Source organism: Lampetra fluviatilis, chromosome 2, assembly GCF_964198595.1.
Source record: "Lampetra fluviatilis chromosome 2, kcLamFluv1.1, whole genome shotgun sequence".
Classification (NCBI taxonomy): Eukaryota; Metazoa; Chordata; class Hyperoartia; order Petromyzontiformes; family Petromyzontidae; genus Lampetra; species Lampetra fluviatilis.
The window spans coordinates 32,801,055-32,826,537 of record NC_136276.1 but is presented as its reverse complement, the minus strand read 5'-3'; the positions used below and the strand labels follow the sequence as shown (position 1 = coordinate 32,826,537).

Here is a 25,483-nt window from a genome sequence, read left to right as displayed (position 1 = left end):
GAGCGGCTTTTGCGGATATAAAAGTGCGAGCGAGCCACTCAACGGTTTCTTTTGTTCGTGAAGGGTTTTTAATGGCGATCGCGGTCGGCATTTCACAGGGGGAATGAGAAGACAAAAACCCCGGAGGTTCCCAACTTCTGAGACGTCAACCCCCCCCCTGCGGCGACTGTGGGTTGGGGTGTCAAGAGGTCGAGAGGTATGTAGCGCATGTGGCCCAGTGACGGTGGTCTTGACGGGGACGTGGCCGTGAGGATGGTAGCGGCCCTGGTACTGGCGGGGGGGGCCCGTCACGCCCTCTGGTACGTCCGCGTGCTCACGACGTCTCCTGCCCGGCACGTCTGGAGAGAGGTGGGGGGAGGGGGGGCAGTAAAACAACGGGGTGCTCGACTCCTGTTTCCAGAAAACAAACTAAAACTAAACTACAGCGTGGCCCATGAGTCTGGAATCATCGAGGGAAAGAACTAATTCATGTTGTTGTGTTTCTGCAGGCCCAAGATGTCTCTTGAGTAGTTAGGAAGAACGAGTCCAGATCATTCTACTCGTAGGAAATCGGAGTCAGAGGGAGGTCGCTGTTGAATTTAACAGACTGCATCCAGCCAATAACACAGAGTTGGATCTTTCCCATGAATCCAGACTCACGGGACATCCTGTATTCTTTATTTTACCAGGTGAGGCCCACTGAGCTACGTAGATTTTTCTTTTTGAGAAGCGACCTGGCCACAAATGACAGCTCTAGGGGGGTGGCTTATCACGTGGCAATTTCTCACGGCCAAATAGTCGAAACGCGTGCTTCCAAATGTGGAGGGGAAAACTCAAGAGAAAAATCCACGCGACGACGGGTGGAGAGAGACACGCAAGCTCGAAATATACAGCAGCAGGCGTCAGGGTCGGGATCGAACCAACGACCTCCTGTTATTATTCACAGTTGATTTTTGTCACGCGACTACAATGCCAACGTCGTGTCGGGCACCCTCCTCCATCCATCGTAACCAAATAAAGTTGTCACGTGAGCATAAAGCACGCCAACTGTTGCTTCGGCACACCGGCATGCTGATAAGTAATCCACACATCCAGCACAGTGGAGGTGGCGAGGGTTGGTGGGTCACTGCACAAATGTTGTGAAACCAACTTCCCATCAAGGAGGTCCCATACCATGATTCCCCCCCCCCCACCAGGAGAATGCGGTACAACAATAATGTGGCCTCCATCTTCGTGGGATTGAGTGTTTCCCCCTCGCACGCGTGGGCTTCCTCCGGGTGCTCCGGTTTCCTCCCACATGTAAACTCGCATTCATTGCCCAATACCACCCAAATACATAGGGGACCGCAGAGCTTTGGAATGTGTTCGCGCGGGCTCACCGCGTCTGTGGTTCCTCCTCGCGCCTCCATTCTCACTCTTGGTGGAGCGAGCGACTACTGTGCGTTGCAAGTTAACATTATTATTATTATTTAACAGTTAGGTCCCATGCTGTGAACGGTTGAATGTTGTGGATCGCCCTTTAGCGGACCGGTTTACCAAAGCAGTCAACAGTGGCCGCGTTTGTTCACGCCACAGATGTATGTTACTGCCTGCGTCGGGTGGAGAAGGGCTTAACGACACCACATTAGCACTCACGCGATCCGACCCAAAAATCACTTATGAATCAAACACCGGGGGGTTGATTCTCGGTCGAGATAATTGACGGTTTTTGGATGATGATGATGACGACGACGACGACGACGACGACTTGACTCGTTACCATGATCATCTGATCGCCCTGCAGCTCCCGGATGAGTTGTGTCTCCCGGCCGTCCCAGCGCTGCACGTGGACAAACCGCCCTCCTTCCTGCGTCACGGTGCTCTGTGGGCACCATGGCACAGCACACACCATGCATCACACACACACCGTGCATCACACACACACCGTGCATCACACATTATGCAGCGTTCACACGCGCACACACCATGCATCACACATTATGCAGCGTTCACACGCACACACAATGCAGCACACACACATCATGCAGCGTTCACACGCACACACACCATGCAACACACACACATCATGCATCACACACACAATGCATCACACATCATGCAGCGTTCACACGCACACACACCATGCAACACACACACATCATGCATCACACACACAATGCATCACACATCATGCAGCGTTCACACGCACACACACCATGCATCACACACACACCGTGCATCACACATTATGCAGCGTTCACACGCGCACACACCATGCATCACACATTATGCAGCGTTCACACGCACACACAATGCAGCACACACACATCATGCAGCGTTCACACGCACACACAACATGCAACACACACACATCATGCATCACACACACAATGCATCACACACACAATGCATCACACATCATGCAGCGTTCACACGCACACACACCATGCAACACACACACATCATGCATCACACACACACCATGCATCACACATCATGCAGCGTTCACACGTACACACACCATGCAACACACACACATCATCCAGCGTTCACACACCGTGTAGCACACACACCGTTGCAGCACTCACACCACAAAGCATACATACCAGAGAGCAATCGGCACGATACACACCACGGATGCACACACCACGCACCAATAACATACAGCATCTACATCACACACATAGCCCTCACCGCACACACAAAGACAAATATCTCCTGTATAACCTTCACAGACTGTTGGGGCAAGTGCTGTTAGCGAGCGCATATGAAGGCCGGGACGGTACACGAGGGGGTGGGTGGCCAGCACCACGCCGACCGCCTTTGTCTCCCCAGTAGCGATGTTTTTCCACACCGTACCAGGTACTCATTTGAGGTTGAGTCGACCTAGGGGAGACCCTGCACCGGTTCAGATAATCGTCACTGGTGTTGGCCGTGAGCGGGAATCGAACTCGGGTCGCCGGGTTCGTAGCGCAACGCGCTAACCGCTACCCTATCGCTCACCACCACACACACACAGCCCTCACCACCACACACACACAGCCCTCACCATCACACGCACACAGCCCTCACCATCACACACACACAGCCCTCACCACACACACACACAACCCTCACCACACACACACACAGCCCTCACCATCACACACAACCCTCACCACACACACAAACAGCCCTCACCATCACACACACACAACCCTCACCACACACACACACAGCCCTCACCATCACACACACACAGCCCTCACCACACGCACACACAGCCCTCACCATCACACACACACAGCCCTCACCATCACACACACACAACCCTCACCACACGCACACACAGCCCTCACCATCACACACACACAGCCCTCACCACACACACACCGTGGCTCCGAGCTCACCTCAGAGGTCGCCAACGGGTTTTGATTCCTTACCCGTACCCGGCCGCACCAGGGTCGCAAATGGGAACCCGTGCCCGGCCGGGTACGGGTTCCCGTTCCCTACCCGTACCCTACCCGAAATGAGTGACGAACGGTGACTCACCAGTGACTCACGGCCTACCCGTACCCGGCCGCATTAGGGTCGCAAACAGCTACCCGTACCCGTACCCGGCCGGGTATCGGGTAGGGTACGGGTATCGGGTACCCGGTTGCGACCTCTGGCTCACCTTCACTTTCCTGTCATCCGCCGTCGTCTCCTCGAACTCCTCGCCCAGCCTGAAGGTGAGCTCGGTGTTCTTGAAGGTGCTGGCCGTCTTCACGGTGACGGTGCCGTCCCCGCACGTGGCGATGGTCACCGTGGGCTTGGTCAAGCTGCCCGCCTTGCGTGTGGCCATGCCCACGCCTTGCACGGCAGCACACACGCGGGTTAGGGGGAGTCCCCGATCCGCGGATGCTGGCACGGCACGGCACGACAATGGAGCGCCCCTCGCGTGCCGTGCCGGCCTTCAGAGGGTGCTCGCTAACAGCGCTTGCCCCAACAGTTACAGGCTATGCAGGGGATCTTTGTTGTCTCACTGAATGACTGACTGGCTGGCTGCCTGGCTGTCGAGCTGGTTGGGGTGCCTGCTCGGATTTTTTTTCCAGTTTCATTTATTTCATTTATTAAGTATAACCATGCGAGCCATGCGGCTCTCGACTCGGGTGCAATCGCAACAAAAACAAAAACGTGAACAAGAAACATCTTAAAGTGACTACGCGCAACAGAAAAATCCTGGGGGGGAAAAAACAACAAAGCCTTGAAAGAATGGAGATGCTGGATCGATTGATTGATGGATGACTTGCTGGACGGTTGGATGGACGGCTCGTATGCATGGGTGGATAGCGAGTTTCACTGCCCGTATGGCCAGCTGTCTGTTCGGTGAACTAGCTGGCTGACTGGCTGGTTGACCGGATTATTGTCTGACGGTCTCGCCAGGTTTCAATCTGCTCGGCCGGCTGGCTGACTGAATGAGTGTCTGGCAGTCTTTCTGGCTACCCGGCTCGCTATCTCGATGTCTGGCTGTCGTCTGCCTGCCTTGTAGCTGTGCTTGTAACGTACTTGAGAGAGGCCGTGTGGCCACATCGTCATGCCTCTCTCGCTGTTAACGAGAACAAACAACCAGTGCTTCATTTCAATCGGGTCTGCCGGAAAATGTGTCCAAACCCGGCGCACCACGTCCAGTATGCCTCTCGCTATGGCTACAGCTGCGAGTCTCCTATCAACCTACTCTAGTCTACCAGCCACCCAGAACATTTTCGGGGAGTTGAATTACATTTTAATTCAGAGGATGTGTTCGTGCATGTTGCGATAAACGATGCGTAAATCTACGTTGCTTTTCACTCCACTCCAGTCAACGTTTTGTGTCGGTGACGAAAATAGCGCAGTGTGCTCACACGTACCCAGCTCCTTCAGGTACTCGTCGAAGTTTTTGCTGTCCACCAGCTTCCACGTGCCGCACAACGCCTCCACCATCTTCACAATGTCGTGAGGAATCTGGCGGGCGGGGGGGGGGCAGGCAGCAGGGGTTAAAGTTCAAGTTCATTTATTAGGTAAAGCCCTGTGAGCGATTCGGCTCTTGAATCGGGTGCAACCGCAACAAACAAAAAACAAAAACATGAGCAAAAAAAAAACATTTTAAAGTGAATATGTGACTGAGTGCAAACAGAAAATCCAAGAAAAGACAGCAAAATATTGCAGAAAAAACACCGTGCACCAACGCTGTGTGCAAAATTCACAGTGGGTTAGAGTTTCACACGGGGGCGGGGGGAGACTCACACAGGTGAGGGGGAGACTCACACAGGTGAGGGGAAGACTCACACAGGTATGGAGGAATCACAGGTGTGGAGGCTGCGGCCGTTGGTGGTGCCACGTCGTCTCTTATAGAGCGGTGTGTGACCTCATTGTTCTGCGGTGAAGGGGCGTGGATGAAGGAACGGCTGTGATTTTGTATCTTCCAAGGCCGGATTAAATTTTAATGGGCGGCCAAGAGTTGTTAAAGTTTTGGGAGGACCCAGAATGATAATCGGAATATGAATCCGATGGGATATAAAGCTTTTTTCACAGACCTCTCTATTTAATGCCGTCCTCTCGACTGATTTGCCACCACCAATGCCCCATGATGCCAAACGCATCCATTGTTACTCATCCCGCTTGTTTGAATTGCAGATTTTTGTTTTTAATTCCATATCCGAAGCTGCAAATCTAAATCGAGGTGAACTCACGCGAGGGCTCTGAATTACCAATCGACACCATGGGCTCTGTCGGAGTGCTCCAGTGTTGAAATTGCAAACATTATAAAGCAGTTTCTGGGTGCACATTTGTTTGACGTTCCACTGAAAATCAGAGGCCCCGGGGACTGTGGCGCCTTAAAGCCCCCCACTGGGTCAATGCGGCCCCCCAGTTTCTTCAGTGTCGATCACCACCACGCGGAGCTGCCGACCTCCCTCGCGACTGCGTTCCATTTCGGATGAGTTGGGGGGGGGCACAGCCGTACTCGTTATGTAACGGTGGGGGGTGGGGGGGGTCTGCCGCATGTGCTGCACACGCACAGATTTTGGCATCGGTAGCAACAGACGTGGGGGGGGGGGGGGGGACCAGGGGAAGAGAGAGAGGGCGTTTGCAGGAGATGTCGGATGAAAGAAATATCATCGCCAGCCATGATCAATCCACTGCTGGATGAAAGGCTCCAACCCCAGAAGGCGTCGCCATCTCTCAGGATCCTGTGATGTAAAACAAAAAATCCGCCGAGCTCCTACACACGAGCCGGTTTCGTCGCTCCGTCTCCTCGGCAGACGTGCTCCCACTATACATTCTTTGGGTATCATACACGCACAGATTGCGCACGTAAACGTCACGCTCGAGAGAATGCGGCGAAGCATTGTTACGCACGCTCGGACAAACGACAGAATGATCGTGCATTGTTCCATTGATTTCCACACCCCTCCACCCACCCCCAACAAAAAGCAATATAACTAAGAGATTCAACATTCTGTAACTGCGAATTTCATGGAACGTATGTCGGATTCGTTACCTCGTCTGTAAGTCACGTTTTTGCGACATTCCGTACATTTCGTTTCTGTAGAACGAGGGATGACTGCACAAGGAGAAAGGAAATCCAAGCAGCCGACCCCACGCAACATTGAGACGTTTGTCTGAGAAGACGAATTGGTGAACACATTACAAAGTGACGATCCCTCACAGTAGCCTTTAAGATACCCTTGTGCTGTTAGATAACACCTATTAACGTTGGCAAAGGCACACGCGGTGGTGGGTGGCCTGTAGTACCACCCTCGGCCGCCTTTGTCTCCCCAGTGGCGATGTTTTACACACCGCACCACCTACTCGTTTGAGGCTGAGTCGACCTAGGGGAGGCCCATAACCGGTTCAGATAATCGTCACTGGTGTTTGCCGTGAGCGGGAATCGAACTCGGGTCGCCGGGTTCGTATCGGTAACCCCGATACTACAAAGACAAAGACCCCGTGTAACTGTGATGCCGCCGCCACGAAGCCGTTCGGCAGGCGCCCAAACCCCCGACTTCGCCACCACCAAGCAACGGAGCCAACCCCGCGTCCCCCTCACCTCACCTCACACGAACACACCCGCACGCATTTCCCCCCCCCCCCCCCCATAGAGCTCCGAGGGGAGGTCACCTGGCCGACCGGTTTTTATCCGAGAAACACTTATCGGGGTTAACTCTCACGGTTTCCGGCGATCAGGGAATTGGACGTCCTCCCCCGTGCTACGTTGCGCCGCGGCGCTACGACCAGCCGTAATATGGTGTGGTCGCGGCATGGGGCATTCGGCCACCGCGGTTGAGGTGCATTTTCCCCCCACACACACCCCCACGGGTCGACGGGGCAAGCAGGGGAGGGACGGGACAGCACGAATAGCGGGACCGCAGGAGCTGTTGCGCATAGTCATGGAGGGTTGGGATAATTACGCTTGAGCGCGCAGGCACCATTGTTAGGGGAGTTAAAGGATAAGGCTATTAGTATAAATAATTGGGAGAGGGGAGGCGCGCGAGGAGCCATGCACAGCTTCCCACGACGGGCCTTTGTGATGGACACCGCCGCATGAACCTCGATGATGGGGGCCTGCGTGAGAAAAGGATTGATTGGAATTTGCGCCGTGCAGGTCGCTCATTGATTAGCGGAACAAAGGCACCGCGGAGCTGCCTGGCCCGGGCGAGGGGGGCGCGTGCCATTGTTTGGAGTTCACGCCGCGCGGACAAAGGATTAATTAGCATAGCGAAGGCGCACGGTGCGTGGGAAGGGGGTAGGGGTCCGGGAATCAGGATAAATGGGAAGCGCAAAGGGGAAATCGGACGGTTCTCTCCAGGCCAGCGGACCCGCAGCAGCTCCAGCCAGCGACCCGGACGTCCGTGCGACGCGTCGAGGTGCGCTGTTAGCACCGGGAGCAGCGAACCACCGCGGGCACCAAACAGTGAGTGGGGAGGTGAAGTAGGGTAGCGTAAGCCGATAAATAGGGAATAGGTACAGGTTTGGGTGGAATAGGCCAGCCTCGTCGACTCACTGATTCAACATCAATTCGCAGGTAGCATATAATAAATCATTAATAGCGAAGCGTGGTCTCGCGTGATCTTGTTGAGCAGTGTGTCGCGTGGGGAGCTGCGTGTGTGTACGTGCGACCACCCCGTGTGCGATACAGGTGCGCGATCATAACGCGAGTTGAGTTGGAGTGCGCGGAGCGGCGTGTGTGTGTGGGCGTGCGTACGTTCGCTCCGTGTGGGTTGCAGGCGCGCGATTAGGACAGGGAGGTATCGTAGTAGGGAGGGGCAGAATACTACTCGGTAATTAGCCATGCCGGCTACGCGGACCCGCGGGGGAGGGGAATCCTCGGGCGATGGTTCCCACGCCACGGGTGAGGAACCTAGCAGCGGGGGGGCGATTGATGATGCTAGCCCGGCCGTTAGCACTATCGAGGGAGGGATCTCGGGGGCTAGCGACCCTCACATAACCTTAACAGACGAAGGGGGCAAGTGCTGTTAGTGAGTAGCACCTATGAAGGCCGATACGGCACACGAGGGGGGGGTGGGTGGCCAGCACCACGCCCGACTGCCTTTGTCTCCCCAGTGGTGATGTTTACACACCGCACTAGGTACTAATTTTGAGTCTGAGTCGACCTAGGGGAGGCCTCAGGACCGGTTCAGACAACGGTCACTGGTGTTGGCTGTGAGCAGGAATCGAACTCGGGTTTCCGGGTCCGTAGCGCTCCCCCACATTACACCCTCCTGGCCCAGTAATTATAGACTTGTGGTGGTGATGGTGAGAACAACCTCAACTCAAACCCCAGCTACCGGTTCTGACTGCGTGGGCCATTAAACGATTAGACGAGCCCCATCCTGCATCCTGGATGAGACACTTCGTCTCGGAGCCAGCGTGATGAGGACATGGGAGGGAATCCGTGCCAAGGATTTGGATGCTCGTGCCCGACTCACCGACCTAGTACACGTGCCAACTTCCGGCCAACGTTGGCAAGTGGTTGTATCAACGTTGTCTCAATATTGACCCAACTTTCTCTGTTTGCTGGGGAGCTCCGAGAACAATGGCAGTGTGGAACACCTCAAAAATTCCCGCCGTCATCATTGTTCAGCAGCAGTCTTCTTATTATTCTGATTATTATTTCGTATGGCTGCTGATATAGATGCAGAGCAAACGACTACAATTTCACATTCGGGTGGTCAAGCCAGGCAACAGCGTCAGGAATGGCGGAGTTTATAGCTGTGATGTCTCCTCCGTATTTGTGGATCGGGCATTGCAGCCAACCTACCCAGACTATGGCCTATATAGTATGCCACAGTAAAGTAGTCTGCGCTCCTTTAATGGAGGATTAGAACATCTACACGAACTCTGTGCTGAAGTCTGCTCGTCGTGACTCGAAAACCTCGACATTGGGCATTTAGCTTCTGAACAACGCGGTAATAAAACATCGGACCTCTCTCAATCATCAACCGCCATGATGTCTGAACCATCAACCAGCATCTACACCCTCACCTCCTCCGTTATTTTCATAATCATCCTCCATCAACCACCAACAAGCAACACCATACACTCTCTCAACCGTCATCCCGGATAGTCCGTCAATCGGCATGTGTTCAGGGCGGCAGGAATTGTTTGCACTTGGGTTGTTAAAACCGGGTTCTTTTGCAATACTGTTAACCAAATGAAAAAAAATCTTGTGAAAACCGGTTACCGATTTTCCAACAATATACACGTCTAACTGAGAAACAGTGGTAGCTCCCACAGTTGTGTAATAGCTTTGCACACTGGACATGCACTCCAGATGTTTCGGAATCCGTTCAATCTCTTCCCCACACAGTGTGCCTCTAAAAACCCAGGAGTTTCAATGGGCACAACCACAGGTCAAGTCAGTCGGGAAGTTGCGCCTGGTGGGGTAAAGTGTGGGTACTTCAACCTCTTTCAACACACACACGTAGGCTTTCGCGACCGATATTATTCATAATAAAGGTTTTCTGGGTTATATCGCGTAAGTATAAACGTTACGACACGTTCATACTTTCGCGATCTAACCCAAAAAAATGTAACCCGTAAAAACAAAGTTTTTCACTATAAATCCTTTATATGCGTGGCGGCTAGAGTCCTTTCGTCCTCTGGCTTGAGATGGCTGCCACCTATGGGTCAGATGATTGCCTGCCACCATTAAGCAATTGGTAATTAAATATTTAAAACATTTTCCCTAAACAGTGTAAAATTTTGGAAATGTTTTTTCACAAAAATAAATTGTCACGCACAGCGAGTCTGTGTGCAAAATATCAGCTCGATTGGATCACGGGAAGTGGGTTAAAAAACGACCGAAAGATTTGCACGGTCGTAAGCAAGCAAGCAAGCACGCAAGCAAGTGAACTTAATATAAAGGATTTAAAAAACTTTTATTTATGACTCTTCCAACACGTCTGACCGGCGTGTAAAGATGTGGCCAAATATCTCCTCGTGGAGGTCCCCTCCACCAGCAGTGACGTGAACAAGCAAGTTGCAGGGCTTGCGCCTTTAGCTTATCAACCGAGTAAATGGTGTGCCTCTGAACCGGCTGCTTTTGGAAACCCCGGTAATCGATTTCGGAAAACGGTTACCGGTTTTGTCGGTTGTTGTTCGAACAACCCCCGAGTTTGTGCTAAGACACCGGGTGGTCGTAGCACTGTGTTCAACTCAGAAACGGAATATGTATTTCTTCTGGAGGAATCCGATGAGCTATAAAGTTATTTTTCTCACTGATGTCCAGTAGGGGCGGGTCAGAACGTTACAACAACAAACAATACAAAAACATGGCAGTAGTGCAAAGCATAGGAAAGGTAAACAAATATAATAACTTAAAAATATATATACACTAAATGTTTTATTATCTTACCAGGTAAAGTCCAATGAGACACCTTTTAAAATCCTTTATATTAAGTTCGCTTGCTTGCTTGCTTACGACCGTGCAAATCTTTCGGTCGTTTTTTTAACCCACTTCCCGTGATCCAATCGAGCTGACATTTTGCACACAGACTCGTTGTGCGTGACAATGCATTTTCGTGAATTTTTTTTCCCATAACTTTACACTTTTTAGGAAATATTTTTTAATATTTAATTACCAATTGCTTAATGGTGGCGGGCAATCATCTGACCCATAGGTGGCAGCCATCTCAAGCCAGAGGACGAGAGGACTCTAGCCGCCACGCATATAAAGGATTTATAGTGAAAAACTTTGTTTTTACGGGTTAATTTTTTTCAGAAGCGACCTGGCCACAAATGATAACTCAACAAAGGGGCCTCATCACGTGGACATTTATAGCAGCAAAATTATCCAAATAATCTAAATGCACGTTCCCATTTAGACCGAGGCTCACTGTAAATAAGAATGTGACAATGAGCCGAGTTGGGGGTTACATTACAGCAGGGGTTAAAGTAGGTTTGGGGTAGAGGCAGGGGTTGTGGTAAGGGTTGAGGTTGGGGTTAAGGGTCGAGGTGATAGTGTAGAGGTAGGGATTGTAGTAAGCGTTGAGGTTGGGGTTAAGGGTCGAGGTGATAGTATAGAGGCAGGGGTTGTGGTAAGGGTTGAGGTTAGGATAAAGGTGGGGTAGGGTAAGGGGCCGTCCATAAATGACGTCACGCACCTGGGGGGGGGTCAGACATTTGTGACGATGTGTGACGAGGGGGGGGTTTGAGAAATGTGACGTCACATCAAAATGCGCAACTTTAAATAAATATAGAATTGTTATAACAACACTAATTGTTATAACAACACTCCTACAACATCAGAGTGCAGCGCCACATTTAATACGCACTACAATGACAATAGTTTAAAGCGATTTGAAGCATGTTTTATTTTCAAAATGGAAATATGGTTTTTGGATGTGACGTCATATTTGAAGGGGGGGGGTCTGACTTTGTGACGCCGTGTGACGAGGGGGGGGGGTCAAAAATCGTCCAAAATCGCGTGACGTCATTTATGGACGGCCCCTAAGGGTTCGAGGTAGTTGTCGGAGTGATGCCGGTGTTGGTTTGTTGCCCTTCCTCCGATTAGCACGGTTGGCTACGTACGGCGCGAAAGAAGTTCAACGTACATACGTTGCGGGGTAGTTTGAAGGGTAGGTGCAATCGTGTCATGGTGTGATCGACGTCGTGTTGACGGTAATGTTGGTGCAGTAGGGCCAGACAGAGGATCTATCCGCCGTCAAGGTAGAGCTCACAGGGAGGGAGGCGCTCACTGCGTCAGAGTGGCCAGCGGGGGGCGTGAGAGGCGGGGCGTGAGAGGGAGACGGTTGGCCGGAACCGAAACGCGGGCGGAACTAAATCTCGAGGCGTGGGTTTCCGGGCCCGGTCCGCCGAAACAACAGTGGCGGACTACGGTGGGCTTGGCGAAACGAGGAGGCCCAGGTAGGGACAGCGAGGCGCTCAGTCAGTCACCTACTCAGTGAGTCACCCACTCAGTCACTCACTCAGTCACCCACTCAGTGAGTCACCCACTCAGTCAGTCACCCACTCAGTCGCTCACCCACTCAGTCGCTCACCCACTCAGTCACTCACCCACTCAGTCACTCACCCACTCAGTCACCCACTCAGTCACTCACCCACTCAGTCATCCACTCAGTCACTCACCCACGCAGTCATCCACTCAGTCACCCACTCAGTCACTCACCCACCCACACAGTCACTCACCCACCCACACAAACACCCACTCACCCACTAAGTCACTCACCCACACAGTCACCCACACGGTCACCAACTCAGTCACTCGCCCACTCAGTCACCAACTCAGTCACTCGCCCACTCAGTCACCAACTCAGTCACTCACCCACTCAGCCACTTGCCAACTCAGTCACTCGCCAACTCAGTCACTCGCCCACACAGTCACCAACTCAGTCACTCACCCACTCAGCCACTTGCCAACTCAGTCACTCGCCAACTCAGTCACTCGCCCACACAGTCACCAACTCAGTCACTCACCCACACAGTCACCAACTCAGTCACTCACCCACTCAGCCACTTGCCACTCAGTCACTCGCCAACTCAGTCACTCGCCCACACAGTCACCAACTCAGTCACTCACCCACACAGTCACCAACTCAGTCACTCGCCAACTCAGTCACTCGCCCACACAGTCACCAACTCAGTCACTCACCCACACAGTCACCAACTCAGTCACTCGCCAACTCAGTCACTCGCCCACTCAGTCAATCGCCCACTCAGTCGCCAACTCAGTCACTCACCCACTCAGTCACTTGCCAACTCAGTCACTCGGCAACTCAGTCACTCGCCCACTCAGTCACCAACTCAGTCACTCACCCACTCAGTCACTCACCCACTCAGTCACTTTCCAACTCAGTCACTCGCCAACTCAGTCACTCGCCCACTCAGTCACCAACTCAGTCACTCACCCACTCAGTCACTCGCCAACTCAGTCACTCGCCAACTCAGTCACTCGCCCACACAGTCACCAACTCAGTCACCCACACAGTCACCAACTCAGTCACTCACCCACTCAGTCACTTGCCAACTCAGTCACTCACCCACTCAGTTACTCGCCAACTCAGTCACTCGCCCACTCAGTCACCAACTCAGTCGCCAACTCAGTCACTCGCCCACTCAGTCACTCGCCAACTCAGTCACCAACTCAGTCGCCAACTCAGTCGCCAACTCAGTCACTTGCCAACTCAGTCACTCACCAACTCAGTCACTCGCCCACACGGCTCACTCGGTCTCTCACACACCGCGTCCTCCTTCGGCCAGGGTCCCAATGGCCATGGCAGAGGACAACCCGAGGAACTTTCGCTCGCACTACTACAAGAAGGTGGGCTTCCACGGCGTGGACGAGAAGCGCAGCCTGGAGATCCTCCTTAAGGACGAGCCGCTCGGTAAGGGCACCAGTTATTGTGAAAATTCCGTCACAGTTCCTATGATTGCTTTTTCATGGCTTTCATGGCTTTATTTTGGTGATTTCGAAAAGTGTATTGGTTTAGCCATGTTTGTTTGTTGTAGTACAGAGTTAGACTAATGGCCTTAATCTAAGTTGTCTTGTGGTTGTTGTTGTTGTTTGACTTGCATCCCACTGGGATTTTTGCACACAGCGTTGGTGTACGGTGTTTTTTCTGCAATATTTTGCTGTCTTTTCTTGGATTGTCTGTTTGCACTTAGACACATATTCACTTTAAGATGTTTTTTGTTCATGTTTTTTGTTTGTTGCGGTTGCACCTGATTCAAGAGCCGAATGGCTCACAGGGCTATACCTAATAAATGAACTTGAACTTGAACCGTGCTCCCCCTCCTCCTCCTCCTCACCCCGGGTCTCTCCCCAGCGCATCAAGGAGATGCGACCCAGCCAGTCTTAGACAGGGTCACTGGGTCACGGCGATCCAGCCTGGTTTTAGGGCGCCACCGTTGCGAAATGTTAACTACCTCGCCTGGTATGCAAGAGGTCATGGGTTCGATCCCGACTCCAACGCCTGCTGTATATTGGGAGTTTGCGTGTCTCTCTCTCTCTCCCCGTGGTCACGTGTATTTTTCTCCGGGTCCTACAGTTTTCCCCTCCGCATTTATAAACTGGTATTTGGCTGCTCTAAATTTCCACGTGATAAGCCACTTCCCTGAGCTGTCATTTGTGGCCAGGTCGCTTCTGAAAAAGAGCTGTATAGCTCCGTGAGTCTTACCCGGTAAAGAAATTAAAAATGTATAGTCAGATTGTGTACACTGGGTTATGGTCAGCTAATTGGTGATCCAGCCAGGGTATTAGTATCCATTAATCATCTTTGCAGTAGCAGGGCCTTGGTTCATAAACACTCTGCCCTGGCCGATCTTGAGCTTTCTTCTTCACGTCGCAGTATGCCGCCCCATTATTCTTTCAAGTCGTCAAGCAGCATCAGTCAATACAAATGATGCCCAATGAAGAAGGCCCATTGCTCGAAATGTCACCTATTATATTTTTACAAAAATAGATTTTAAGGGCTACAGTGTCATTGATTCATGTCGAGTTTCTGTGAGTTATGCTTGTGCACCACTGCTAATGCAACATCACCAAATAATTAGCATCAGGTGAGGTCACTCGATCTAAATGACCTAGTTGATTTAAGTTTCAAGTTCAGGTAAATTTTGGTGAACCAGATGAGAACGCAAGAGACGAGGATGGTCTCATTTTCAAGAGTGACATCGGTCACCAAAACTACGAGAGCAAAACAAATTAAAAGTGCAACAAAAACACAACCTAATCGCTGCAGAAGAACTCAAAATTAGCAAATGTATTTTTTCCCCGCAGAACAAATCTGTGTGGTTAAATTACGTACAGATTTCACCACAGCACAATTACAAAACTAAGCTACAGACACATTAAACGGATATAAGGGGGGACCATTGTACTAACATGTAAACAAACAAGGATATATGTAAAATGCAATGATGGGGGTCAGTAGGTGCACCTCCTGGCCTTGACATTCCCCAGTGACACTGGTGAAACTATCAACCGCATCAGGACATCAACAGGCCCGATGCACATATCTCCTCCATGCATGGAAAGTTAAAGACAAGCTACAGGAGTCCGACTGTGGCTATGCAACCCAAACCTATGGACTACGTAGTAAACCACTGTAGTCTGTGCTCCTTCAATGGACAAAGAATAGCAAAACTACACAAACTCTCCTGAAGCCCTCATCATGGCGAGCAGATCTCAACATTGGTATTTAGCTCCTGAACGTAATTGCTGCCATACGCAGGATTCGATTGATGGGTGCTGATGAGGCGTGAGTCGGATGGCGGTCACTGGGTTGTGGACGGTTGCTGGGTGCGTCGTGTCGTGTGTCTGCGCGTGTAGATCTGGAGAAGCTGTGCACCTTCAGCCAGCGCTTCCCCATCCCCACCATCTACCGCATCCTCATCTGGAAGGTGCTGCTTGGTATGAGCGCTCCTAATATCTCGGCCAGGCGGGGGGTTCTCTTTGCGGGGACTGAATGGGGCCTTGTGTGTGTGTGTGTGGATATATGGGGAGCGGTAGTGTAACGGTTTGCGCGCTGCGCTATGAACCCGGCGATACGGGTTCGATTCCCGTCACGTCCAATACCAGTGACGATTATTTGAACCAACCCTGGGCCTCCCTATGTCGACTAACTCTCAAATGAGTACCTGGTGCGATGTGTAAACATCGCCACTCGAGAAAAAAAGGTGGTCAGGCATGGTGCTAGCCACCCACCCCCTTGTGTGCCGTGCCAGCCTGCATAGGTGCCACTCGCTAACGGGACTTGCCCCAACAGCCTTGTAACAGCTATACGGTTTGGGGGATCTTTGTTTTTTAAAGTGTGCGCGCCCGTGTGCTCCCACAGGCGTCCTCCCCCCGCACCAGGCGGCCCACGAGGCCGTGTCCCAGCAGCGTGCGGAGCAGCACCAGGACGTGCTGCACGCGCTGCGAACCATGCGCCTCACGGGGGACGGCGCGCCCGACACACACACCATGCTGCGCATGCTGCAGCTGGAGAACGGCTGCCTCCCTCGCCGCTGTGACCAGCCCCCGGTACGCGAAGTAACTGGGGTTCGGGGCAGGGCCAAGCCGAGGCAAGGGCTCTCGTAAACTTTTGGCAGCGCTCGTGGGTGGCTAGGAGTGCGGCTGCCGCGGTGTAATTGTTTAGCGCACTGGACTTGCAATCCAGAGGTGGCCCGTTCGATTCCATCTCCCGGTGCAGCAGTTTAAACACTGTTGCGTCTGTCCACCAAGCGGTATAAATGGGTACACCGCGGTTAGTCAATGTGCAGGAGTTGTGTGGTAGGGTAAAGTGTGGACACTCCCACCTCTACCAAGACGTCTGGCCAGCGTGGAACAGTATGCAAAACATACTCTCTAGGGGGGCTTCCCTGAGTTGACTGTAGTGAAAGCCATTTTGCCAGCGGTGTTGTGAATAAATGCAGGGCTGCACATTTTCCATATGGGAGGCTAAGAAAACAGTGTGCTTGTGTAGAACACGTCGCTCAAAGGGATGATGGCCGGTGGTCCAAACTAATGGTGAAGTGGCAGCCAAAGGAGGGGGATACACCCTCACCCAAGGGGACAGAGCGACACAATCGGCTCCTGTGGGGGGGGCCCTAGGTGCAGGATCATGAGACGTGGTGACGGCTTGGGGGAGGCCTTCATCCAGCAGTAGAGTGATCATGGCTGATATGACGGCGATGATGATGATGATAGATAGTGAGGATGCAACGGTGGTCCAGTGGTCGTCGGTGTACTAAACTTCGAACCCAACCACCTTCCTAGTCAAGGCTGACATCAGTCACGATTTTGGTTAAAGAAACCCCGTGACCAACACAGTGTGGGAAGGCCTTCATCTAGCAGTGGAATGACTAAGTGAATACGTCAATATTATTGTTGGTGGTGTTCTCTAGCGGACGCTCTGCACGGTCTCTTTCAGGAGGAAGAGGAAGGGGACTTTATTGCCGTGGTGTCAAGCATGTCTGAAATCGCGGAGAATGAAGTGGACGCTTACTGGCTGGCGAAGTGTTTCTTCACTCAATTTAACAACAAATACGTCGACTCACTGCCGCATCTGGTGAGCCACTGCATTTGAGCACAGCGGCAGAACTCGTGTTGGAATCCCCAATGTTTTTTTTCTTTTCCGGGTTGTACTGAAAGTACGACGTTTCGCTCCGCCTGCTTCTTCAGCTGCACGTACCCGGAAACTTCTTCGGTTCTGGTTCCCGAAGAAGCTCCCCCCCCCCCCCCCCCCCAGCACGTGGAGCGAAACGTCGGACGTCGTACCGAACAAGACGCGGTACGACCCAAAAATATCTGCGGCACAACCGCAGGAGTCTGCGGTCGTGTTTGGACTGCCAGCCTTGTTGAGCCTGCGTATCAATTCCCTGCATTATTCCAGATATGGGCCGTCCATAAATGACGTCACGCACCTGTGGGGGGGGGGGGGTGTCAGATATTTGTAACGATGTGTGACGAGGGGGGTGGGTTTGAGAAATGTGACGTCACGTAAAAATGCGCAACTTTAGATAAATATAGACAACACGTTCTACTTAATTAAATCGACTTTTTAATAAATGTTAACTCCTACATCATCAGAGTGCAGCGGCACATTAAATACGCACTACAACGACAATAGTTTAAAGCGATTTGAAGCATGTTTTATTTTTTTTTGGGGGGGAGGGGGGGGCAGGGCTTTGTGACGTCATATTTGAGGGGGGGTGGTCTGACTTTTTGTGGCGCCGTGTGACCATGGGGGGGGGGGGTTAAAAAATCGCGTGACGTCATTTAAGGACGGCCCCTAAGTAGCGGCAGCGTTTCCTCTCCCTGCCTCCGTGGTGAGCGTGCATGCGTGCATGGTGGATATGCCACCTTCTGGTACCCATTGGTGCTGCTCTCGCTGCCCCTGGGATTTTGTCAGCATCGCGTCTGGGCCACCCGGGGACCCGTTGAGCCCCAGTCGCTTCGTGTCGCCGTGTGCTTGGCCTCGTTGGCCCTGGGGCCGTGCTGCGGCGTTGCTTGCCCCTGCCCTCGTCCACCTCTTCCCATTTCACCTCTTCCCACATGTTCATCACTTGTGTTAAGCGCCGTCAAGTGCGATTGCATTTCGGCACCATGTAAAATAATAATTACATTTGGTATCCGAGGCATTTTTACGGCGAGAGGCTATCACCAACGTGCTATGTTTCACTCGTGGGTATAGTCTGCCAGAAGGGCGCAATGTTCCTATGTGGTTTTGTTACCCCACGAGGTAATTGGGTAATTTGTGGAAAAATGTTAAATTTGGACTGGCACGCTGGCACACATGGCCCGCTCGATTTCGAATAACGTCACGGTGTCTGCAACGCAAAGCAGACACCGTGACGCTATTGTGCTTGCAAAGCAGACATCGCGTATCCTCCAGTTAACACACCCGCAGCATTAGCCAGGGTGCTCGCCGTCTGCAACGAGCGGCAAACACGCGACCGCACGGCCCCGTCACCGCCGAATTGTAATTGTTGTTATTGCCGCCGCCGCCGCTGCTGGTTGTAGTGACGCACGTGCGTGTTTGCTGACAGCCCAAGAGCCTGGAGCATTACCTGGGCGTGGAGGACGGACGCTTGCTGCAGCACCTGCGTGGCACCGGGGCGCTGCCGAGGCTGCCGTGCTCCCGTTGGTTCTCCCGCTGCTTTGCCGGGACTCTTCCCAACAAAAGTCTGGAGAGGTAACGTGACTTGCGACAAACAGCTGACCTATCGGGACTTTTATTTCTGTCTAAACCCCCGTGTGTATCTGCGTATGCCTGAGGGAACGGTGGTCGTCTGCGCAAAATAACTTGAGTGATATTTCAACTTTGTTTGCAATGTAAATCAGTGTGAACTACTGGGAAATGACACGTTTTAAACCATTGGGATTTGACAGCACGATGATGATGATGGGGGGTATGTTCACATTTGTGTATTGTCGGAGGCTGCACTAAAGGCCACCAGACGTGGCGAGTAGCCCCGTGGGCCTTGCAATGAAGAACACTTATATACAAGATGTACGACATCAATACAGATACTAAAGCCTTTGTGCTATTGCTTACAAAAACAACGCGTTATGCTCGTCGGTTTTCTCCTTTTGAAAACCGATCCCATTTCGAACTCTCTCTCTCTCCTGTACTCCAACAGGGTGTGGGACAAGATCATGAGTGGCTCCTGCAAGATTTTAGTTTTCGTCGCCATGGGAATCCTCCTCACGTTTAAGATGACTCTCATGACGATGAACAAGGCCGACAGCATTGTGCAGTTTTTGGAAAAGGTAAAATCATTGGAACAACCGCGCGATTGGAACAACTGCGCTTTGACGTCGGGATGTGTTTTGGTCGCGAGTGAAGGTCAGGTGTATGCAATGTGCACGGAGAGAGCGTAAAATAGATGTTTTTATTTTGCTTCTCAGATTCCGCAGGAGAACACGGACGCAATTGTGACCAAGGCCATTGAGCTTTGGCAGAAGCACACGGGAGCTCCCGTCCACACGTAGCCCCATAGGACACTTGGGACTACCCCCGCACTCCTGTGGCGATGCCGGACTGGAGTTGTTTAGCTGGTGGTAAAACCGAACAATGGACTTCAACCGTCATATTAAAATTGGATAAATTCCAGCTGAGAATTTAAAAAAAAACATCGGTTTGACTATCATGTGAAAAACATAGTGGCAGAGTGAGTGGGAAAGTTGTCGGCTCTACCGTGTGGACCGGAGGAGACTTGAAGGGATTTCAAAACTAGTTCTGCGACATCCACTTCTGCAGGCCGTTCTTGAAAATGAAAGGTTGCACTTCACTGCGAGAGATCCAATGGATACTTTGCCTTGTGAATTAACACTGAGAGCACGATCGTTATAAAAAAAATGTTCCAAAAAATTGGCATCTTATAGAGAAGCTGTAGCTGGTAATTAATTTAGAGGTCATGGAACCCCATGCCCTCTAATTAATTTTTCTGGTCGTGCAGCAACAGCAGTAAAAAGTTAGTGGTAGAGGAGGACATGAGAATGACACATTTCCTGGTCAACACAAATGTGAAGAAGGGGCATCATCAGTTGTCGTCACAGCCAGAGCTAATGCATTCATGGTTTCATGAATGGGACATCAGTGACCAGTGGGTGTCACTATTGTGCAGACAAGATGCTCGAATAAGTCTATTTGGAACTAATAATGCATTAATCTTCTATGTGGGAAGTAAATAAGAATCCAGGTCACGTCCTTCAAGCGTTTCGCTTGAGAAACAATGGGCCACAATTCGGAGGGAAACAAAACTACATGCAGTTTCACGGCTTGAGGATTTATTATTTCCCGTTTCAGGGAGGCGAGGAGGACGTTTTTGAGCGGACGCAGAATGGGATAATTACAGACGCCGGGACTCGCCCATGGGTGCCAACGTGGAAAGCAGTGGCGCCGTCACGGCCAAATCGCAGACACCTCCTGCCAGAATGATGCTGCGTCGCGTTTGAGCTGAGCGAGGGGGGGGAAGGGGGATCTGTACTTAATGGGTTTGTTTTCAGAGAAGCCAAAATTGTGCCTCGGGTTGTTTAAACTTGTCTTCAGGTCGAGATGAATTTCGAGGCTGCCCCTTAATGCGCCCTTCCAGACACCGTCATCCGCTCAGAATCCTCAAGGGGATCAAGGCAAGCCGCCAACTGCACCGCCAGACACTGCCGCAAGCCCCATCCTGCAAGCCTAGACGGATGCCAGAGCTGGCTCATCAGCACGTCATTTACAGATACCGCGATTAAATAATCCGTTCTTGCGTAACGCTAGCCCTTTTTACTCGCGAAGGGAGAATAAACCCCGTTGGTTTGAACCGATGCGATGAAACCGTTTGCGTAAAAACCAGATTAACAGTCTCTCAAAACGTTGTTTGCCTACGATGTCCGACGTCTGCAACAATTCGGTCAAAGCAGGCCGAGTTTTAAACGGCGTTTACATAGTCGTGTAAAAAAAAAGGGAGGGGGACGGCAATTAAAGTTACCAGTGGACACTTGCGTGCGCCACCTGGAACCCGCGCAGGCAGAAGTGGGTTTGTCCTTGCGAGTCCGTGAACCAAGGCCAGAAATGTCACTTGTCGGTCCCACCAAGGGGGTGGGCATTACTTGAGGTTTCCACATTCTTTGTGTGGCCAATAACGGTGGATTCCGCGATTCATTGCTGAGGCTATCCAGTAAGGCACTGGTCACAGTATCAATACATGGGTACGACAAAAAAATGTGCTTTGCTGCCCGAGGTGGGTATCGATTTCAGCTCTGGCAAATTAGACTTTGGGTTATTACCTCGGGTGCCTCTGGCTCCCCCCACCCCCTCCCCCCACCCCCCTCTTCGTTTTGCAAAGCGCTTTAAAAGAATCGCGGCACACCGTGAGGGCACGTATACTTTAATATCACATTTTATTTATAATTCACAAAGCTGCACGAGTTAACTTGTTTAGTTGCTGCTTCAATGCGTGTTGTTCTTGCAAGGCACTTCATGTCCTGTCTCCCTCCAGCACAGTGTAGGAGCACTTTTGTTTAATAAACGCCGGATCTTTAAAAAGAAAAAGTGCTCTTGCATTTCACTAACCAATGTCGACCAAAAGGCACTGGTGCTTTCAGTGACGTACAACATGAGCTTATTGCATAAATAAAAAACAAATGGAATCGACTTACATTAAAGGAAGCAAAATAAACGACTCACATTCTGACAAACCAGTGGGGGGGGGGGGCGGGGGGGGGGTCACTGAAAATCCGGAGCCTGGCTGGAACACCCTGCACATGCGGCTGTGAAGTCACAATCGTCCCCAACAAGTGCCCTTAAAAAAAAACTGTTTAAAACACAGTGTTGACGTAAAATAAAAAATTAAAATCGCTAGTTTTCACATTTACAACCCAAAATTATTACGGTAGGATAAAAGATTTAAAATGAAGCGAACTGACGTGACTACGACACGCCGCAGGGTTGAGGGCGTCCTGGGGGCGACCCGGCATCGGGGGCCAATATTGGGAATGGGATGGCCGGGAAATTTCTCAAGTGGCTTAAGAGTATTTAGTCAAAATGACATCAATTTCCAAAGCAAATCGTGCTGCTTAATAAAAAAAAATAATAAAAATTGACGAGATTTGCTTTGAAAACCGATACCGTTTAAAGGGTATTTAAAAAAAAAAATTGGGGCCCTACTGCTTACATCGGTAGGGTTGGCGCGTGTGAAGACGGTGTTCATAAGATGTGATGGACAGGGGTATGGGCTTAATTTATGGCCGAACAAGAGATGCCTGCATTCCGACAACCAGGCATTCTTTCCCACAGCAGATGCACATGAACGGGTGTAACTACAAGAGCCGTGACGACGGCACGCGGCTATTTATACCGCGCCTCCCATGCAGTGACATCTCGAGGTGTCCGTGCGGCAGGGGACCACCCAGTGGCAGCTCTCCCTGTGAGGCACAAGGTGAACGCAGTAGCGGCCAGCAAGTGGCCATCATTTTGCCAGCATCGGGGAGGGGGGGGGGGGCGGCGGGAGAAGCGGTCGCCCTCCCGTCCACGTTGCTCAATTTCAACGTCGCTCCCGACAGGCAGTCCCGGCCAACAAGAGATTGTCCACGGAAGAGGGGAAAAACCTCGCGGATTCAACGCCGATCGGCACCGGTTGCCTCGGCGGGCGTGAAACCTGGGCAATCCTGCCGCACGGGCAAGGCTGCGCCGGCAGATCCCCAGCTGCGGTTCAAGCGCCGCTTGTCTACGGAGGGGAGCCAAACGCACTCGACGCAAACGTTCCAGGCAGTCAAAATGGCAACGCAAAAGGGACCCGCGGCCTTCAAGTCGGGCGGAGTTGAAGCGAAGAAGCGGGCAGTGAACACAACTGGTGAGCAAAGCACGACTCGCTCCCTCCGAAGATCGATGCTTGTAAGGTAATAATGCACATTGACCAAAAACGTCGGACGTGCACGCGTTGCGAGTGGCTACACGTTTACCCCCTTGCGCGGCGGCCTAGGCGAGGCATTCGAGCCCAAGAGATGCACAACTCCGGGGCCCCATCTACTCTTCTCTCTGTCAGCAGCAAGGGGGGGGGGGGGGTGGAGGAGGCAGCCGTGGGTTCAGTTTCTACCACGGCTCAAAACGGGGGGGGGCTGCCACTCGCAATCGCGTCGCCGCCCTCCTCGGAGCCAAAGCAACAGCAGCAGCAACTGTCGACTGGTAATACTGAGATTAAACGTGGAACAAGGCGGCCACAGGAAGCAATCTCATTCTCGCATCTTCCATTAATATTTCACAAGCGTAGTGGAGCATTTGTAAAAATGGAAGTTTCCGATGGGGGGGGGGGATAAAACAAGCCAGAGAAAAAAACAAAAATATACAAATATTATTCACATAGCATTAAGATTGGGCGAATGTTACCTTCATTGTTAAAACCGTAAGATTACCACGTGTTACATCCGGCTTCAGAGTGGATTCAATCCCATAGGCTCACTTCATTAATTCACTGCATGGACAGCACTGGGACCCCTCGGGATGCCAACTCTGTCCTGGTTTTCCCAGGATCGACCCCTGTTTCGAAGAAGCACCCCTGTTAAATCGGTTAGTCTTCCCGGGACATTAAAAGTTGTCCTTCCCCCGCACTTCCGATTAGCGCAGTTGGCTACGTGCGACGCAAAAGAAGTTCAACATGCATCCGTACAAAAATCCCAGTTTCTGTCAGTTGCATAATGATACACTGCTCAAGACAATGCATTCACGTGTCATTCTCACACCCCCCCCCCACCTCCCCGCCTCTTCTGGTTTCGTGAGATATTCTTCTTCCCATGTGTCGCGGATGTTTTGTACCCCAGGGGTGGCAATCCCTAGCTGGCCGTCGAGAGCTTAAGACGCCGCCTCAGGCAGGAGAGGCAGCTGACGCTCCGAGCTGCAAACCCCGCGTTTAGCGCTCGGCATTCCGATCGCGACGTCAAACGGCGGCGCACTCCGGGGGCGTGCCCGTGCACATTACCCAACGCTCCTCGACAAAAGAATGATCAGAAACAATGTCACTATATAACTTAGCGTGTGTCGCAGTACAACAAAGTAAATATCGGTGCTCGGTTAGAGCCCGTTTGTTTTTTGTTGAGCCGGTGGGGCAGTCAGAACCCACCGTGTCACAAACACAAAAAAGAAAGTTTACAAGCGACATAACAATTCAGTCCCTTTCCTGTAATGATTAGCGCAGAGTGGACAAAGTGCAAATCAGGATATAATTAGCATCGGTCAAGTCTGGCAGGGGCAGGCCACGAGGAGCGCCGCTTGATCCACGGCCGCTTGGCCTCCAGGCCACCCTGCCTCTTGCTGCTCCAATCACTGCCGATCCCGAGTGATATGCTTGATTTTGTTTCCAAGGCATCCGAGCAATTAGCAATTAGCAGAGATCTCCGTGTTTGTAAAGAGCGATAGATGCTTTCGTTAGGATCGTCCGACAACGTCCATCCTCGCCTCCCCTCCGATCCGGCACGAGGCACAAGACGAAGCTTGATGATTATTTTTGTTTGTGACGGGCGACGAACACCGGGGTCCCCGAAGCAGCAGGACGTGGCCTGCGGGAGGATGTGCAGTGATGTGAAGTGTGCAGGCCATCGTGCCGTCACGGTTTGTGAAACCTGCAGGGGGAGGGGTCGGGGGGTTGGTGGTGAGAGAGAGCAACATCCACATCTAATTAAAAAAAACTATTTGTATTTTTCATCAGAACTGAAGTACACTACACAAGCTCCTCACTCTCTCCAGACTAAGAATCGGGGGGGGGGGCTATACAATTAGCCACAGTCAATATTAAATAAACTTTAAACAAATGTCAAGCGCTGAACAGAATGAGTGTAACGGTGCGATCCGCTCGTGTCTATCGTGAACGCTGCTCTGGCTCTCACCCCGTGTGTATTCGAGGAAAGGCTGAAACGCCCATCGCTTATAATTGGACTCGTTTGTGCATTTTGTCGCTCCACCTCTGGCTATTGAAGGGGGGGGGGGGGGAGCTGCGAGCCTTCAGAAGGAGGACGGGGGGACTCAGCCCTCTCTAGCCCCCACCCCCACGGCCTGATGCGACAGGGCTGGCGAGGTGGATGCGGGAGGGTGCGTGCGAGTGT

The 25,483-nt window shown here is 51.8% G+C and overlaps 3 protein-coding genes across 6 annotated transcripts in view; 1 reads left to right on the top strand and 2 right to left on the bottom strand.

The window, feature by feature from the left end:
- Positions 1-82: 82 nt before the first annotated feature.
- Positions 83-4,899, bottom strand: LOC144945863 (fatty acid-binding protein, heart-like). The gene is made up of 4 exons (XM_078874462.1): positions 4,827-4,899; positions 3,614-3,789; positions 1,739-1,840; positions 83-338 (listed from the first exon to the last, which is right to left on the bottom strand). Exons 1-4 carry the CDS (start codon positions 4,897-4,899, stop codon positions 288-290), a joined length of 402 nt encoding a protein of 133 aa, XP_078730588.1. The 3' UTR covers positions 83-287.
- Positions 4,900-11,924: 7,025 nt separating this feature from the next.
- On the top strand, positions 11,925-21,941 carry TBC1D7 (TBC1 domain family member 7). Of its 2 annotated transcripts, none has more exons than XM_078874384.1 (8): positions 11,925-12,324; positions 13,678-13,802; positions 15,749-15,829; positions 16,254-16,441; positions 17,331-17,468; positions 18,949-19,094; positions 19,543-19,672; positions 19,811-21,941. In XM_078874384.1, exons 2-8 carry the CDS (start codon positions 13,685-13,687, stop codon positions 19,892-19,894), a joined length of 885 nt encoding a protein of 294 aa, XP_078730510.1. In that variant the 5' UTR covers positions 11,925-12,324; positions 13,678-13,684; the 3' UTR covers positions 19,895-21,941. The 2 variants fall into 2 exon arrangements, with proteins under 2 accessions (XP_078730510.1, XP_078730519.1); XM_078874393.1 differs by having other exon boundaries at positions 11,925-12,361.
- LOC144945812 (uncharacterized) overlaps positions 21,777-25,483 on the bottom strand; it is a 46,883-nt gene continuing 43,176 nt past the window's right edge. For all 3 annotated transcript variants that reach the window (XM_078874354.1, XM_078874362.1, XM_078874372.1), the window contains exon 16: positions 21,777-25,003. In XM_078874354.1, the coding sequence (XP_078730480.1) occupies positions 24,988-25,003 (16 nt within the window). In that variant the 3' untranslated portion in view covers positions 21,777-24,987. The remainder of the gene's footprint in view (positions 25,004-25,483) is intronic.

Excerpts from the sequence above, each read along its gene's own strand:
- LOC144945863 (XM_078874462.1), bottom strand. The coding sequence starts at position 4,899 with ATGGTGGAGGCGTTGTGCGGCACGTGGAAGCTGGTGGACAGCAAAAAC. Across the intron at positions 1,841-3,613 it reads CGGATGACAGGAAAGTGAAG|AGCACCGTGACGCAGGAAGG; the intron begins GTGAGCCAGAGG and ends TGGTGCCCACAG. Across the intron at positions 339-1,738 it reads AGGGCGATCAGATGATCATG|ACGTGCCGGGCAGGAGACGT; the intron begins GTAACGAGTCAA and ends ACCTCTCTCCAG.
- TBC1D7 (XM_078874384.1), top strand. The coding sequence starts at position 13,685 with ATGGCCATGGCAGAGGACAACCCGAGGAACTTTCGCTCGCACTACTAC. Across the intron at positions 16,442-17,330 it reads GCCGCTGTGACCAGCCCCCG|GAGGAAGAGGAAGGGGACTT; the intron begins GTACGCGAAGTA and ends GGTCTCTTTCAG. Across the intron at positions 17,469-18,948 it reads TCGACTCACTGCCGCATCTG|CCCAAGAGCCTGGAGCATTA; the intron begins GTGAGCCACTGC and ends GTTTGCTGACAG.